At 37.6% G+C, this 15,636-nt stretch overlaps 1 protein-coding gene across 1 annotated transcript in view; it reads right to left on the reverse strand.

Moving 5' to 3' along the window:
- LOC125412197 (cytochrome P450 2C26-like) overlaps positions 1-15,636 on the reverse strand; it is a 45,538-nt gene that overhangs the window by 8,978 nt on the left and 20,924 nt on the right. The window contains exons 6-7 of the mRNA XM_085693855.2: positions 3,366-3,507; positions 1,647-1,834 (exon numbers count right to left, since the gene is read on the reverse strand). Coding sequence (XP_085549981.2) covers positions 1,647-1,834; positions 3,366-3,507 — 330 coding nt within the window. The remainder of the gene's footprint in view (positions 1-1,646; positions 1,835-3,365; positions 3,508-15,636) is intronic.

Consider the following 15,636-nt stretch of genomic DNA (forward strand, 5'->3'; position numbering starts at 1 on the left):
TATAAGATGAAATCTCAAAATACTTTTGGTTTACATTTCCCTGATGGCCAAGGATCTTGAAAATTTCGTTTGCTCAGTCACTTGTGTTTCCTCTATTGAGAATTCTATGTTTACATATGTATCCTATATGTTATCATATATATATATATATATATCCTATACATATTTATATTTAAGTGGACTTTTTTATTTCTTATTTTATTTATAGCTTTTTGAATTCTTTATATATCTTGGATTTTGGCTATCTGTTAGATGTGGAATAGGTGAAAATATTTTTCTATTCTGTAAGCTTCTGTTTTCTCCTATTGAGGGTGTCCTTTGCCTTACAGAAGTTTTTGAGTTTCATGAGATCCCATTTATTAATTATTTATCTTAGTGACTGAGCTATCAGTGTCCTGTTTAGAAAACTGTCTCTTGTGCCAGTATGTTCAAGGCCTATATGTATTTCCTCTTGTATTAGGTTTAGTGTGTCTGGTTTCATCTTGAAGTCTTTGTTCCACTTGTTTTGGTAATAAGTCATTACTTCCATTTTTTAGTCTATTTACTATTTAGTTATATGTAGAATCATGAATTACATGTTGTTATATTTTGCTAGACTTCAGTACTAAATACCACAATTCATATCTCAGGAAGATTCTTTTGCCACAACTTAATTAGATAAAAATACTTCCCAAAATATCCAAAGACATTGGTTTGGCAGGTGTTTATTGCAGTTATATTGATCAGAAAGGAAACTTATGTGCCCTTAGCTCAGTCGTACCTATTCACTCACTCAACTTTATCACATATTTATTTCAACTTCAGCTGTGCCCTAAATGAATCATGAATTGAAAGCATAATTCACATTTTGAGTTTCCCTACTCCCTTCTAGTCTCTGATTGCTCACATATCGGATAAAATTTTTAAAACGTTATGTTTCAGTGAGGTTAGAAATTAAAACCCAGTTTTATTTCATGCTATCTGAAATTCATCAATTAGTTCAATAATAACATAAGCAATAGTGAAGAAAAAGGATTAAAAATAAAAGTATATATAAAATATTATGTGGTAAAATTAAGTATTATTTAAATTGTACATACATTTTCAGATAAAGCATTTTTAAGTAGTATAATATATGAGTTTAGGTAAAGAAAGATCAATATAATGATTAAATCAATTTTTAAAACCTTATCTAAAATACAATATCAAGAATATTCATTATTTATTGAAACTCAGAGAAAATATTTCCAAACTACATCAGTGAAAAGAAATCATTATGGAGAAAAAAACAAAGCACAGGTAAAAGTATAATATATTTTTTTACATTGTGTGAATAATACAGGATATATCCTCCTTCAAAGTTTTCATTATTTTTTTAATGATAAAAATCACAAAATGTTCTTGGATGAATTTGAAAGAAAATTGGAAAATACATGTGTAAATGTAAAACCCCAATCTTTGTCCAAGCGAAATGTGAAAAGGCAGAGCAAAAGTGGAATCATTACTATTGTGTCCCTGCCTGCTGTAGGACTGCCTTCTTTGATTATGAAGCAGTGTAACACACCCCCCCCCCCAAAGAAAACAGTGTTACACAGAGGACTGGAACCATAGTATGAACCTGGGTGCATTACTAGCACAAAAGTAGAGTACAGAAGAAACAAGCTTACCTTGGGGATGAGGTAGTTTCTGAATTTAACATCACAGGTCACTTCATGGGGCATGTTGTTGGGGGAAATATCAATGAATCTTTGAACCTCATGAATCATGGCATCTGTGTAGGGCATTTGCTTCCTGTCCTGCATGCAGGGGCTGCGTTGTCTGCCAACCACACGGTCAATCTCTTCCTGAACTTCAGCTGGTTAGGAGCAATGACAAATGTTGAAATACAGAAAAGTAGCAGGGTATGTATTTGTAGAAAGAACAGTGGTTTACTTCCCACCGCCCACCTGGCTAGCTTTACACCCAAAATAATTACACGGAAACTGTATTCAGCCCCACGTTGGGCGCCATCTGTAGAAAGATCGGCAGGCTGCTTCCTGCCGCCTGGCTAGCTTTACCCGAAATTATTACATGGAAACTATATTTTTTAAACACTTCCTGGCCCATTATCTCTAGAGAGTTAGTTACTGGCTAACTCTCACATCTTGATTAACCCATTTCTAATAATCTGTGTAGCACCACGAGGTGGTGGCTTACTGGGAAAGATTCAGCATGTCTGACCTGGTGGCTGACTCCATGGCGTCTGCCTCATTGCCCTCTTCCCAGCATTCTTTTCTGTTTACTCCGCCTACCTAATTTTCTGTCCTATCAAAGGGCCAAGGCAGTCTCTTTATTAACCAATGAAAATAACACATAAACAGAAGGCCCACCTACATCATGTGTGGGTCTTTGTTTGCACAATTTTACTCCAGTTATCTTATTAACAATCAGTGGGCAGGTTCAACACCAAACACTACTTGAAAATATATTTGTGTTTTAACAACAACTGTTTTTTATATTGAGTTTTTGGTGTGGAAAAAGAAAATGTCAATTAAGCCCGCATTCTATTTATAATTACATATCACATATTACACACATGTCTGTACACATGTATACATGCATCCTTTCATTTCTCTATAATAGATCTTAGATTATCATACTTAGTAATATGGATACTCTTTATTGAAAGAATTGTAGATACATAAATAACATTCCCTATAACACATATTAGAGTTAGGATTCATTTTGATACATATTTTATTAATGTTTATGTCTTTTCACTTTAGTTTATACTTTTCCCTTTAGTCAGTTACAATTAATTTAAGGTGTGTGCTAGCACCACCAGACAGAAAAACTTTTGTTATGTTTGAAAAGATTATTGTTCAGCAGAACTTTAAGGACTATGGTAAAACCTCCAAACACTGATTTAATTTCCACATCGTTGAAAATATGTATCTAAATGTCTGAACAGTCTTGATTTCTTCACAGAATGTAAAATTTCACAGAAAAAAAGCATAAAATACTAGGATTACTTATTAACTTTTGTGAGGTGAGTTCTTTTTTCTTTACCACATATCTAAACTTATCAGAATAAAGAAAGTAACTACAAGAATTCATCTTTTCTAACAACCTGAATTTGGGTAAGAAGTCAATATTTAGCCACAACACCATATGTGTTTTAGGTGCCTTGAATAGTACATACACCTGCCAGGGAGCTCAGATAAAGGACAATCTTTATGGACATTTCTTCAACTATGTTTTTTTCATTTTTCTCAATTATGCTCTCCTTTGCCTCCAGTGGAACTGCAAATTAAATACTGAGATTTTTGAATAAGAGCACACAGAGTACTGGTAGCATCTTGCCAGCATCTTCCCTGAATGCTATGATTTACCACATGCAATCTCACCTGTGATATGTGGGTGCTTCAGCAAGAGCAGGAGAGCAAATCTCATTGTTGTCTTTAAAGAATCTGTTCCACCAAGAAACATATCAGTCAACGTAGCTGTCAGGTTTTCACGTGTATATATTGATTGCTGATTGCCATTCTCCTAAGAATGATTTGATACTGTTAGCTAATAAATTCTCTCCTGCCATTTCTAAGCTACAATTGAATATACAATATTGTACAATCTAGATTGTTGATATCACAGAATCAAAAAGTTTCAGCCACTACTGTTAGTGGCTGAAACTAAATGGCATTTCGGAGACTGTGGTATAGATATCTAAAAGTCATTATTCATACTTATATTTCCTGCTTACCAAAATTGCACTTCTAAAATTATATACCTATGTGTATGTGTGTGTGTATGTGTGTGTTTGTGTGGTGTGTGTACAATGTTAAACTGTAAGACTGTAGAAAATAGGAAGAGAAACTGATTTTCTCGAATTAAAACATGTGCTTGAAGAATTTATGTTTCATTTTTTATGGACATAAGAAGACTCATTTATAAAAGGAAAGCTATATGCTACACATTGTAATAACGTTGACAGGTTCTTGAAACTCAAATGCTTTATGTCTACTGTATGACAATAGCATGAAGGTTACAAATCTCTTCATACCTGATTTCAGTAAACTTTTGATTTAAGAACTCATAACTAGTTTTTTTCCCTTAAATAAGGAAGTATAATTTGAATTAGAATAAATGGGAGAACTGGGGACACAATGCTACCTTTTCAAAGCTCTTTCAAGAACTTCCCTTTTCAATATTCCCAAAGATTTTTATGGACTAAGTATAGCTATACACTCATGACTGAGTTCAAAGTGTTTAAAAGAGATGAAGCACAGCTAGCAAGATTAGGTTCCCAGTCAGATGACTTAGCTCCATTCCATTAGGGAGTCAAATAGCAACAGAATCCATGAATTAAGGAAGTGTGAATGACATATGTACAAATGAGATACTAAGTCATAAAGATAGAACATGACCTAGTCACGGCCTTTATGGAATAAATCAAAAGGTTGAATAATGCATTTGACTAAGCTGTAAAGATGCTGTGCTACAGGATTGTCAACAATGTTACATTTTGAAATGTTGAGGCAAGTTCATAAATAAATCATCATTATTTTATAATTATCAAACTGATAACATTTTCATGATTACTAGATGGCCTCAAGTGTATTACTACATGGCTAAAATTATTAAAATAATTTGCCTTCCCTTTACTGCAACTGCCAAAGAAGCTCATCTATTTCCCTTTGTAATACAACTTCATTTGATTTTCTAACCATAAATTGACATTGCTTATGTCCAAATTAACTTAAAATTAACTATAAAGAATTATACTTAAAAACTAACATTTATATTTATATATGCTTAAATGCATTTGGATATACAGCAGTGCAATTTTGGCTCATATCTTGTTAGTAAAACCACTTGTTGAGTGTAAGGATTGCTCAACAAAAGGAACACATGGATGCTAATGGAATCCTAGCTTCCTACTCTAGTGAGGAAACAGTTCTACGAGAACAATATTCTTCTTGTACTTTGACAAACCAATAAATTTCTTAACTGTATTAAAAATATTTATCCTATTTATCAATTTATTTTTTTTGTGAGACAAGAAACCTCCAAAAAAATATTTATCCTAATATCCACATAGTAGGGATGTGGGATATCCTTCTGTATATGGATTGGTTTTATTGGGTAATGAATAAAGCTGCTTTGGCCCATGGCAGGGCAGAATATATATATATATATATATATATATATATATATATATATATATATATATAGAGAGAGAGAGAGAGAGAGAGAGAGAGAGAGTAGGCAGAGTCAGGGAGTAACCATGTAACTGCTGAAGGAGAGGATGCCACAACTTTACTGGTAGGTCATAGCCTCATGGTGATACACAGATTAATATAAATGGGTTAATTGAAGGTGTAAAAGTTAGTTAACAAGAATCCTGAGCTAGCCAGGCAGTGGTGACACAGGCCTTTAATCTCAGCACACGGGAGGCAGAAGCAGACCGATCTCTGTGAGCTTGAGGCCAGCCGGGTCTACAAGAGCGAGTTCCAGGACAGGTTCCAAAAACTGCAGAGAAACCCTGTATCGAAAAAAACTGAAAAAAAAGAATCCTCAGTTAATAGACCAAACTCTGTTATAATTAATATAGTTTCAGTGTGATTATTAGGGCGTGCGCAGTCAGAAAACAAATATACAGTCCCTGTTTACAAAATGGCATCCACACTCTGGGTCATGGATACATAAAAGTCCTGAAAAAAAATTTAAAGAAAAATAGGGCTTCTAGACCTACAAAAACAGGAGCCAATCACAGCTTCTTGGTAACCACATTTTTTCAGATTTTTTTTTCTGCTTGCTTGTGGCCCAGTTCCTTTAATAAAAGGCTTCCTGACAAAGCATTAGCAGCAAAAACTGCAGGGCTCTTTTAAAAGCCAACTTCTTGGTTTATGCTGGCAGCACAGATAGCTCTGTTTTTGATGGGAGGTCTTGTTATGGAGCATTTAAATGGGGTTTGTAAGCAGAGTGCATTAAATTGCTTAATGGCAACATAGACCCACTCTTTCCCTATAACTGGGTTGGTAAGCATGGCTGGCAAATCCTGTGAACATGATTCCACCATGTTGGACTGGGCAGAGCAAACAGGCATACCATGAAGTTGGTCCTAGCCATGCCTGCTTAACTTTAAAAAAAGTGCTTCTGGTCAGAAAATGATCACAGATACATACTAAAGATAGATACAGACAGAAATAAAACTCTGAATGGGTCATAGTGTATTTAAAAAATGTACGCAGGTTTGAGAGCGAGAAGAAAAAAAGTATAGAGAGTTAAAATGGGAGCTCACCAAATCCAGCTGGACTGGGACTGAATGAGCATGTGATCGAACGGGACTCTGAATGTGGCTGAAAATGGGGGCTAACTGAGAAGCCATTGATAAAGACACTGGGACTTGTTTCTACTGCATGTACTGGCTTTTTGGGACCCTAGCCTATTTGTCTATTTGGATGAAAGCTTCCTAGGACTGGATGTGGGGGGGAGCTTGGACTTCCCCCAGAACAGGGTTCCCTGCCCTCTCTTAAGGAGAGAGGGGGAGGGAGAAGGATGGGAAGAGGGGAGAAACTGTAAATTTTTTGAATTGGAAAAATAAAAAAAAGAAAAAAAATTGTTTTAAAAATAAAACAAAGTCTATAAAGAGACAGTAAAAGTAATATAAAAGAGTATAGATAGTTGTAGATTAAAGGAGTAAAAAAATAAAATAATCCACATAACAATGGAATATACATAGACAATCTAAATGATTATGTTTTCCTTGGAATTTTTGGCTGAAGAGAAACATTTGATTCTTGGGGCTTCTAAATTACACCAACATAAAGTATCTTGACTTGAAAATTTGGGACTAAGATTATGTTCCTTTAAAAAAAGGTTCTGCTTTTGTTTCCACACAACACAAAAACCTGTGGATTCTTTTCAGGCTAATAGATTTTGATGGGACAAGATTCCCTGAAAGGTCTCTGTGAACCCTAAAAATATAATTCCCAATGAATAGTAGGAAACAGTTTGGAGAAAACTATGCTCAAATTTCCAAAATGATTGTTTATACATGTTTGTTTTCATTTAAAGTGTGATATGATATAAAGATGAACACTTTGCATTGGTATGGATCTTGATCTATTGATACAAATTTAAGGTTGATTTTGTCACACTTTGTGCATGTATTTCTGCTCTTGTTTAAGATAATGTGTTTGTGCAGCTAATTTGAAAATATATTGTATAATTAAGAAAAGTTAATAGATTATCATCTACAATAATCAAACTTCAGTCTTATTAGTTAAGTTTTCTAGATATATAGAAATATATTTCATTTAGATAGATAATTTCAACACTTCAAAGACCTATACAATATGGAATTTAAAATGTTTGAAGAACTTAAACTTTTCTTGATAATGCTTTGAGTCTGCTTGGGGGAGCAACAATCTACTTAAGGACGTTGATGATCATTGAAGAAATTCATTATAGAATTTTCCCTTCAGTGTGACAAGGCTAGCACTTTTAGTAAGAAAGTGCTTTGCCTGAACTTGGTGATGGTAGCTGTATAATCTGTATATGCAGGACCCAGAGAAAAATGATTGCCGATCTTGCTAAAAGAAGATGAGACAGTACTTCAGTGTTCCTGCTCCACCAAAGAAAAAGCCAGACATTATGATGGACACAAAAGAAAGATACTGATGAAGTACAAAATATAAACTAAAAAGTCTTTCACATTTCCTCCTTCATGGAAGAGTCTGCTGGATACTATGGATCTATAAGCTGAAGGTGGATGCCTCAACATTAGAGAAGAACTCTGGGTTATTGTCCGGGCATCAAGATGTCTCTGTCAATTCTAGAAGTTTGGAAGTTGCTTACAATGCACTTTCTGCTTACTTAGGTAAAATTATATCCTTCTTGGGTCTTTGAAGAGTTGAAGACAGATAGTTAAAGTCATAATTTTCATTATTTATGATAAAGGATAAATTAGATATAAAACTTTTTAGACTCACAAACATAGGTTAGATAATAGAGTATTTTTCTTAATTTGCCAAATGTAAATGGACTAAGTATTGTAACTATAATTCTTGCTTGACAAATGTTTTGTACATTTTATTTTTACTATGTTAAAATTAAAACTTTCCTAGAGCTTTCAAGTGTGTTGTTAAGTCTCCAATGTGTGCTTTCTCTGTGTTCTTTAGGTGGGCACTTAGTGCTATGAACTTTCCTCTTAGCACTGCTTTCATTGTGTCCCATAGGTTTGAATACGTTGTGTCTTTGTTTTCATTATATTCAAGGAAGACTTTAATTTCTTTCTTTATTTCTTCCTTGACCCAGGGGTGATTTAGTAGTTGACTGTTCAACTTCCATGAGTTTGTTGGCTTCATGGGGGTACCATTGTTGTTGAATTCTAATTTTAATCCATGGTGATCTGACAAGACACAGGTGGTCACTAATATTTTTTTGTATCTGTGGAAGTTTGCTTTGTTACCAAGTATGTGGTCAATTTTCGAGAAGGTTCCATGAGCTGCAGAGAAGAAGGTATACTCTTTCCTATTTGGGTGGAGTGTTCTATAGATGTCTGTTAAGTCCATTTGATTCAGTACCTCCAGTAAATCTCTTATTTCTCTGTTAGGTTTCTGTCTGATTGACCTGTCCATTGGTGAGAGAGGAGTGTTGAAGTCTCCTACTATTAGTGTGTGTGGTTTGATGACTGCCTTGAGTTCTAGAAGAGTTTCTTTTACATATGTGGGTGCCTTTATATTAGGGGCATAGATATTCAAGATTGAGACTTCTTCCTGATGAATTGTTCCTGTTATGAGTATGAAATGTCCATCTCCATCTCTTCTGATTGATTTTAGTTTGAAGTCGATTTTGTTAGATATTAGAATGGCCACACCCGCTTGTTTCTTAGGTCCATTTGCTTGGAAAACCTTTTCCCAACCCTTTACTCTGAGTAGGTGTCTGTCTTTGTGGTTGAGGTGTGTTTCTTGTAGACAGCAGAATGTTGGATCCTGTTTTCGTATCCAATCTCTAAGTCTGTGCCTCTTTATAGGTGAGTTGAGACCATTGATATTAAGTGATATTAATGACCAGTGATCGATGACTCCGGTCATTTTTTTTGGGTAGTAGCGTGTATGTGTTTTCCTTCTTTGAGTTGTGCTTGTGGAGGGTCGCTAAATGTCTGAGTTAATGTAGGCAGTGTTGGGAATGTTGGATTCCTTGGGTTGTGATTTTCCTTCTAGTATTCTCTGTAAGGCTGGATTAGTAGCTACGTATTGTTTAAATTTGTTTTTGTCCTGGAATATTTTGTTTTCTCCGTTGATAGTGAACAATAGCTTGGCTGGGTAAAGTAGTCTGGGTTTGCATCCATTGTCTCTTATTTTCTGCAGTACCTCTATCCAGGACCTTCTGGCTTTCATGGTTTCCATAGAGAAGTCTGGTGTAAGTCTGATAGGTTTACCTTTATAAGTTACTTGACCTTTTTCCTTTGCAGCTTTCAATATCCTTTCTTTAGTCTGAATGCTTTGTGTTTTGATTACTATATGACGAGGGGATGTTTTTTTCTGATCCAGTCTATTCGGTGTTCTGTATGCTTCTTGAACCTTCATAGGAATATCGTTCTTTAGGATGGGAAAGTTTTCTTCTATAATTTTGTTGAGTATATTTTCTGGACCTTTGAAATGCAATTCTTCTCCTTCTTCTACTCCTATTATTCTTAGATTTGGTTTTTTTATTGTGTCCCACAGTTCCTGAATGTTTTGTGATGAGAATTTGTTGGATTTGCTGTTTTCTTTGGACAGAGTGTTTAATTTCTCTATGGTGTCCTCAGAGTCTGAGATTCTTTCTTCTATCTCTTGTATTCTATTGGTTAAGCTTGTTTCTGAAGTCTCTGTTCGTTTACCCAGATTTTCCATAGCCAGCCGGCCCTCGGTTTGTGATTTCTTCATTGACTCCATTTCAGTTTTCAAATCTTGAACTGTTTCTATTACCTGTTTGATTGTTTTTTCTTGGTTTCCCAGAATTTCATTTATGGATTTACTCATTTCTTCAAACTTTTTGGTATATTTCTCTTCCATTTCTTTACTCATTTCCTCAATTTTTTTGTTATACTTATCTTCCATTTCTTTACGGCAGATTTTCACCTCCTGTTTAATTTCCTCTATTATTTTCATAAAGAAGCACTTAGAGTCAATTTCTTCTATTTCTTCTGGCGTAGGGTGTTCCATTCTTCTAGTTTCGAGCTCCCTGGATTCTGGCGGTGTCATGTTGCCTTTCAGGTTGTTGGAGGAATTCTTGCATTGGCACCTGCCCATCCCTTCCACTCTGGATGAAACTCCTCAGCACTTTCTGGATAGAACTCCTCAGCACTCTCTGGGTAGGACTTCACAGCACTCTCTGGATAGAGCTCCTCAGCCCTCTCTGGGAAGAACTGCTCAGCAGGGCAACAGGGCTAGCTGGTCTTCCCAGGACTCAGGAGACAAAGGGCCCGCAGCAGTGGGGGGAGGGGAGGGGTCCCTTGGAACACCAAAGACCCTGCTGCAGATGCTGGGGGGGGGGCTGTGCTCTCTTCCTGGGCAGTGGTGAGCACCCACTCACCTCTCTGGGAAGAACTGCTCAGCAGGGCAACAGGGCTAGCTGGTCTTCCCAGGACTCAGGAGACGAAGGGCCCGCAGCAGTGGGGGGAGGTGAGGGGTCCCTTGGAACACCGAAGACCCTGCCGCAGAAGCTGAGGGGGGGAGGGCTGTGCTCCCTTCCCAGACAGGCAGGCAGGCTGCCCAGGCTAGCACCCACTCACCTCTCTGGGAAGAACTGCTCAGCAGGGCAACAGGGCTAGCTGGTCTTCCCAGGACTCAGGAGACAAGCCTTTGAAAAGAGAAATTGAGGAGGATACCAGAAAATGGAAAGACCTCCCCTGCTCTTGGATTGGGAGAATCAACATAGTAAAAATGGCAATTCTACCAAAAGCAATCTACAGATTCAATGCAATCCCCATCAAAATCCCATCAAACTTCTTCACAGACCTTGAGAGAACAATAATTAAGTTTATATGGAAAAACAAAAAACCCAGGATAGCCAAAACAATCTTATACAATAAAGGAACTTCTGGAGGCATTACTATCCCTGACTTCAAACTCTATTACAGAGCTACAGTATTGAAAACAGCTTGGTATTGGCATAAGAACAGAGAAGTCGACCTATGGAATCAAATAGAAGACCCAGATACTAACCCTCAAACCTACGAACACCTAATTTTTGACAAGGGAGCTAAAGGTATACAATGGAAGAAGGAAAGCGTCTTTAACAAATGGTGCTGGCATAACTGGATGTCAACCTGTAGAAGAATGAAAATAGATCCATATCTATCACCTTGCACAAAACTCAAGTCCAAATGGATTAAAGACATCAACATCAATCTGTCCACTTTGAACCTGATAGAAGAGAAAGTGGGAAGTAGTCTACAAGATATAGGCACAGGAGGCCACTTCCTAAGTAGGACCCCAGCAGCACAGACAATAAGAGAAACAATGAATAAATGGGACCTGCTGAAACTGAGAAGCTTCTGTAAAGCAAAGGACACTGTCAGTAAGACAAAAAGGCTGCCTTCTGACTGGGAGAAGATCTTCACCAACCCCTCATCAGACAAAGGTCTGATCTCCAGAATATACAAAGAACTCAAGAAACTAGACACTAAAACTCTAATTAACCCAATTAAAAAATGGGGTACTGATCTGAACAGAGAATTCACAACAGATGAACTTCGAATGGCCAGAAGACACTTAAGGTCATGCTCAACCTCCTTAGCGATCAGGGAAATGCAAATCAAAACCACTTTGAGATACCATCTTACACCTGTCAGAATAGCTAAAGTTAAAAACACCAATGATAACCTATGCTGGAGGGGATGTGGAATGAGGGGAACACTCATCCATTGTTGGTGGGAATGCAAACTTGTGCAGCCACTTTGGAAATCAGTGTGGAGGTTTCTCAGGAAACTGGGAGTCAACCTCCCTCAGGACCCAGCAATTCCTCTCTTGGGAATATACCCTAGAGATGCCCAAACATACTACAAAAGCGTTTGTTCAACTATGTTCATAGCAGCACTATTTGTAATAGCCAGAACCTGGAAACAGCCTAGGTGCCCCTCAATAGAAGAATGGTTAAAAAAGGTGTGGAACATATACACATTAGAGTTTTACTCAGCGGTAAAAAATAATGACATCTTGAATTTTGCATGCAAATGGATGGACATAGAAAACGCTTTACTGAGTGAGGTAAGCCAGACCCAAAAAGAGGAACACGGTACGTATTCACTCATAAGTGGATTCTAACCATAATTAAAGGTCTTTGAGCCTATTATTCGTGATCCTAGAGAAGCTAAATAAGAAGACGAACCTGATGAAGATTATTTACCTATCCGCCAGGAGGTAGGAAATAGTCAAGAGTCCCAGGTAACCTTGGGTGCATGGGGGGGGGTGGGAGGGTTGATGGAAGGGGAGAGGGTTAGAGAGAAGGGAGTAGGGGAGGAATGGAGAAAGCTCGGTTGACCGGGATGGGGGGAAGGGAGGAAGGATGAATGTGGGATCAGGGAAGAATATATTTCAACTAAGGGAGTCATATTAGAGTTTACAGGAAACTTGATTATATATGGGATCCCAGGTCCAAGGAGAGATCCCCAGATTGTTCTCTGGACAGAGGAGGGGGTGCCTGAACCGGCCTTGGCCCGTGACCATACTGATGAATATTTTGCTTATCACCATAGATCCCTCATCTGGCGTTGGATGACGATACAGATGGAGGCCCGCGTTGGAGCACCGAACTGAGCCCCCCAAGATCCAAACGAGGAGCAAAAGGAGGAAGAAAATGACGAAGGACTGCGAGGGATACTATCACCCACTGATACAAGGGGTCGGATCTAATGAGAGTTTACCAAGGCCAGATGGACCGTGACTGAACGAGCATGTGATCCAACCAGATTCTCTGAATGTGGCCGGATTTTCTGAATGTGGCTGGCCTGCAGTCTTTCTGAGAAGCCATTGACAATGACACTGGGACTGGTTTCCTCTGCATATACTGGATTTTTGGGATCCAGTCTGTTTGGATGCTCACCTTCCTGAACCTGGAGTGAGGGGGGAGGAACTTGGACTTCCCACAAGGCAGGAGACCCTGACTTCCCTAGGGGACAAAGAGGGAGGAGGAGAGGGAGTGGGGGAGTGGGAGGGCGTTGGGAGGAGGGGCGTAAATGGAAACTTTTTATAATTTAATAAAATTACAAAAAAAAATTAAAACTTTCCTTGTTATTTAGACAGAAAAGGGGAGGGAATGTCCTCCTGTATACGGTTTTTTATATCGGTTAATGAATAAAGCTGCTTTGGCTTGTGGCAAGGCAGAATATAACCATGCTGGAAGAGATAGAGAGAGAGAATAGGCAAAGTAAGAGAGACATCTTGTAGTTGCTGAAGGAGAAGGATACCAGAAACTTAGCAGTAGGCAACAGCCTTGTGGTGATACATAGATTAATAGAAATGGGTTAGTTCAAGATGTAATAGTTAGTTAATAAAAATCTGGAGCTAATAGGCCAAATTGTTTTCTAATTAATATAGTTTCTGTGTGATCATTTGTATTTGGGTAACTAGGAAAAAAATGAACAGTCTCCATTTACATAGTAGTATAGGATTCCCATCTCACAAATGATATATTTTTTTACAGCATCAGAAGAAACTATCACCTATTAGCTTGTGGAGAACCACTATCTATGGGATGTTCAACCCCAGTTAAAACATTCATAACACACCCATTACACTTGAGGCTCAGGATACATCTTAGAATATGAGGGAGAATGATAGCAATAATCAGATGGTAAGGAACTTTGCTGCAAAATGGCCTCTCTTAGATATGACAGGGCAGCTACACTCATGAAATCTCTAAAATATGACTGTTGAATATAACCTAAATAGTTATAAAATCAAGTGACTTATGATATTGCTGAGAAGAGTTACTTGGAACAACAAGCCCAGATGATGATTTGCAATTAAAAACTGTGGAGAAAGAGATATGCTGTCTTTCTCAAAGTTAAGCACCAGAAAAATGTAGAAAATGTTATCCAATGTTAAGTGGTCAGTCCTAAAATATACAGATAGTCAATATTAAATCTTCCCACATTGTTGAATTTATGTACTTATCCTTATGCACTGACACATGAAGCAATAATCATTAAATAACATTGGACCATGAATATCAAGGGAATCTTGGTGCATGGTAGGTATAGGTAGAAAGAAAGGGCAGGAAGAACCGGTGTAACTATATTATATTTAAATAACATACTAAAAATTGCACTGGCATTCTTCAGATAGTTCAGTTAAAAATAAAGAACAAAAAGGAGTAGAGGAGTTAGATAACTCTCTAAAGGCCCATGGTAAATTGAAGAAGATATATAAAGATAAATCAGGAGAACACTTGAGCAATGGGAAGAGACCCAACCTTCAGAAAGTATATATAGAAAGAGACTAACACAGCATAGATCACATTCTTTACAATATCTTGGTAGAAAATTTCCAAAAACTAGAGAAGGATATTAACATCTGTGAATAATATATGTACAGATTTGGAAATACAGAGACAAGAACAGGATCTGGCATGGAAATATACTCAAAATATTATAATAAAAATATCATAAAACAAAATCAGAAAATAAAGGAAACTAAAAGTTGTAAGAGAAAAAAATAAAATTACTCTTATGGCAGGGCTTTCAGAAATACATCAGGGGTTTCAACACACATATTTAAAATCAGAGGTGGCTATACCCGAAGATATGTCCTTCCAGAGGGGTGAGTGTGCATCCTACCAGAGGCCAGCTGGAAGCCTGGGAAAGGGAGCTCAGCTTGCCCCTCAAGAACCCCTTTCTTTCTGTTGGGTCATAGGATCTCCCAACTCAGCCTGCTTCGGGGCTGGGTGTCTGGGGTCAAAGTGGTGAGGCCAACTGCTGCAGGAAATTCTTTGTCCCACTGACTCTGCAACCCACAAGCACGCTCTTTTGTCTGCGCGGTCCCTGGCCAGCAAGCGGCCAGGATCCTGTACCAGAAGACCCGTCCTTCTAGAGGGGATCTCCCAAATCAGCCTGCTTTGGGTCTGAGGGTCTGGGGACAAATTGATGAAGGTAACTGCTGCAGGAGTTTCTTTGTCCCTCTGAGCCTACACCTAGAAAGCATGCCCTTTTGCCTGGAAAGTCACTGGCCAGCAAGCAGCCTAGATTCTGCACCAGTAGATCCATCGAAGAGCATTTGAAAGAAGAGATGGGCAGAGGCCAATACAAGATTTCTCCAACAATCTGATAAACAAAATAATAGCAGAATCCAGCAAACATACAACAGGAAGACTTGAACACCCCAATTCAGAAGACATAGAAGAAATAGATTTTAAATGTAAATTATGAAAATGACAGAGTCCCTTAAACAGGAAGTGAAAAACTCCCTTAAAGAAATGGATGAGAAGAATAACAACAAGTATTAAGAAATGAATAAGTCCCTAAAAGATACCCTAGGAAACCAAGAACAAGCAATCAAACAAGTAATGGAAATAGTTAAAGACTTGAAAACTGAAATGGAGGTAATGAAGAAAATACAAACTGAGGAATGGCTGGATATGGAAAGTCTAGGTAAACAAACGGGGACTACAGAAACAAGTATAACCAACAGA

Source organism: Myodes glareolus, chromosome 7 (genome assembly GCF_982192425.1).
Source record: "Myodes glareolus chromosome 7, mMyoGla1.1, whole genome shotgun sequence".
NCBI lineage: Eukaryota > Metazoa > Chordata > Mammalia > Rodentia > Cricetidae > Myodes > Myodes glareolus.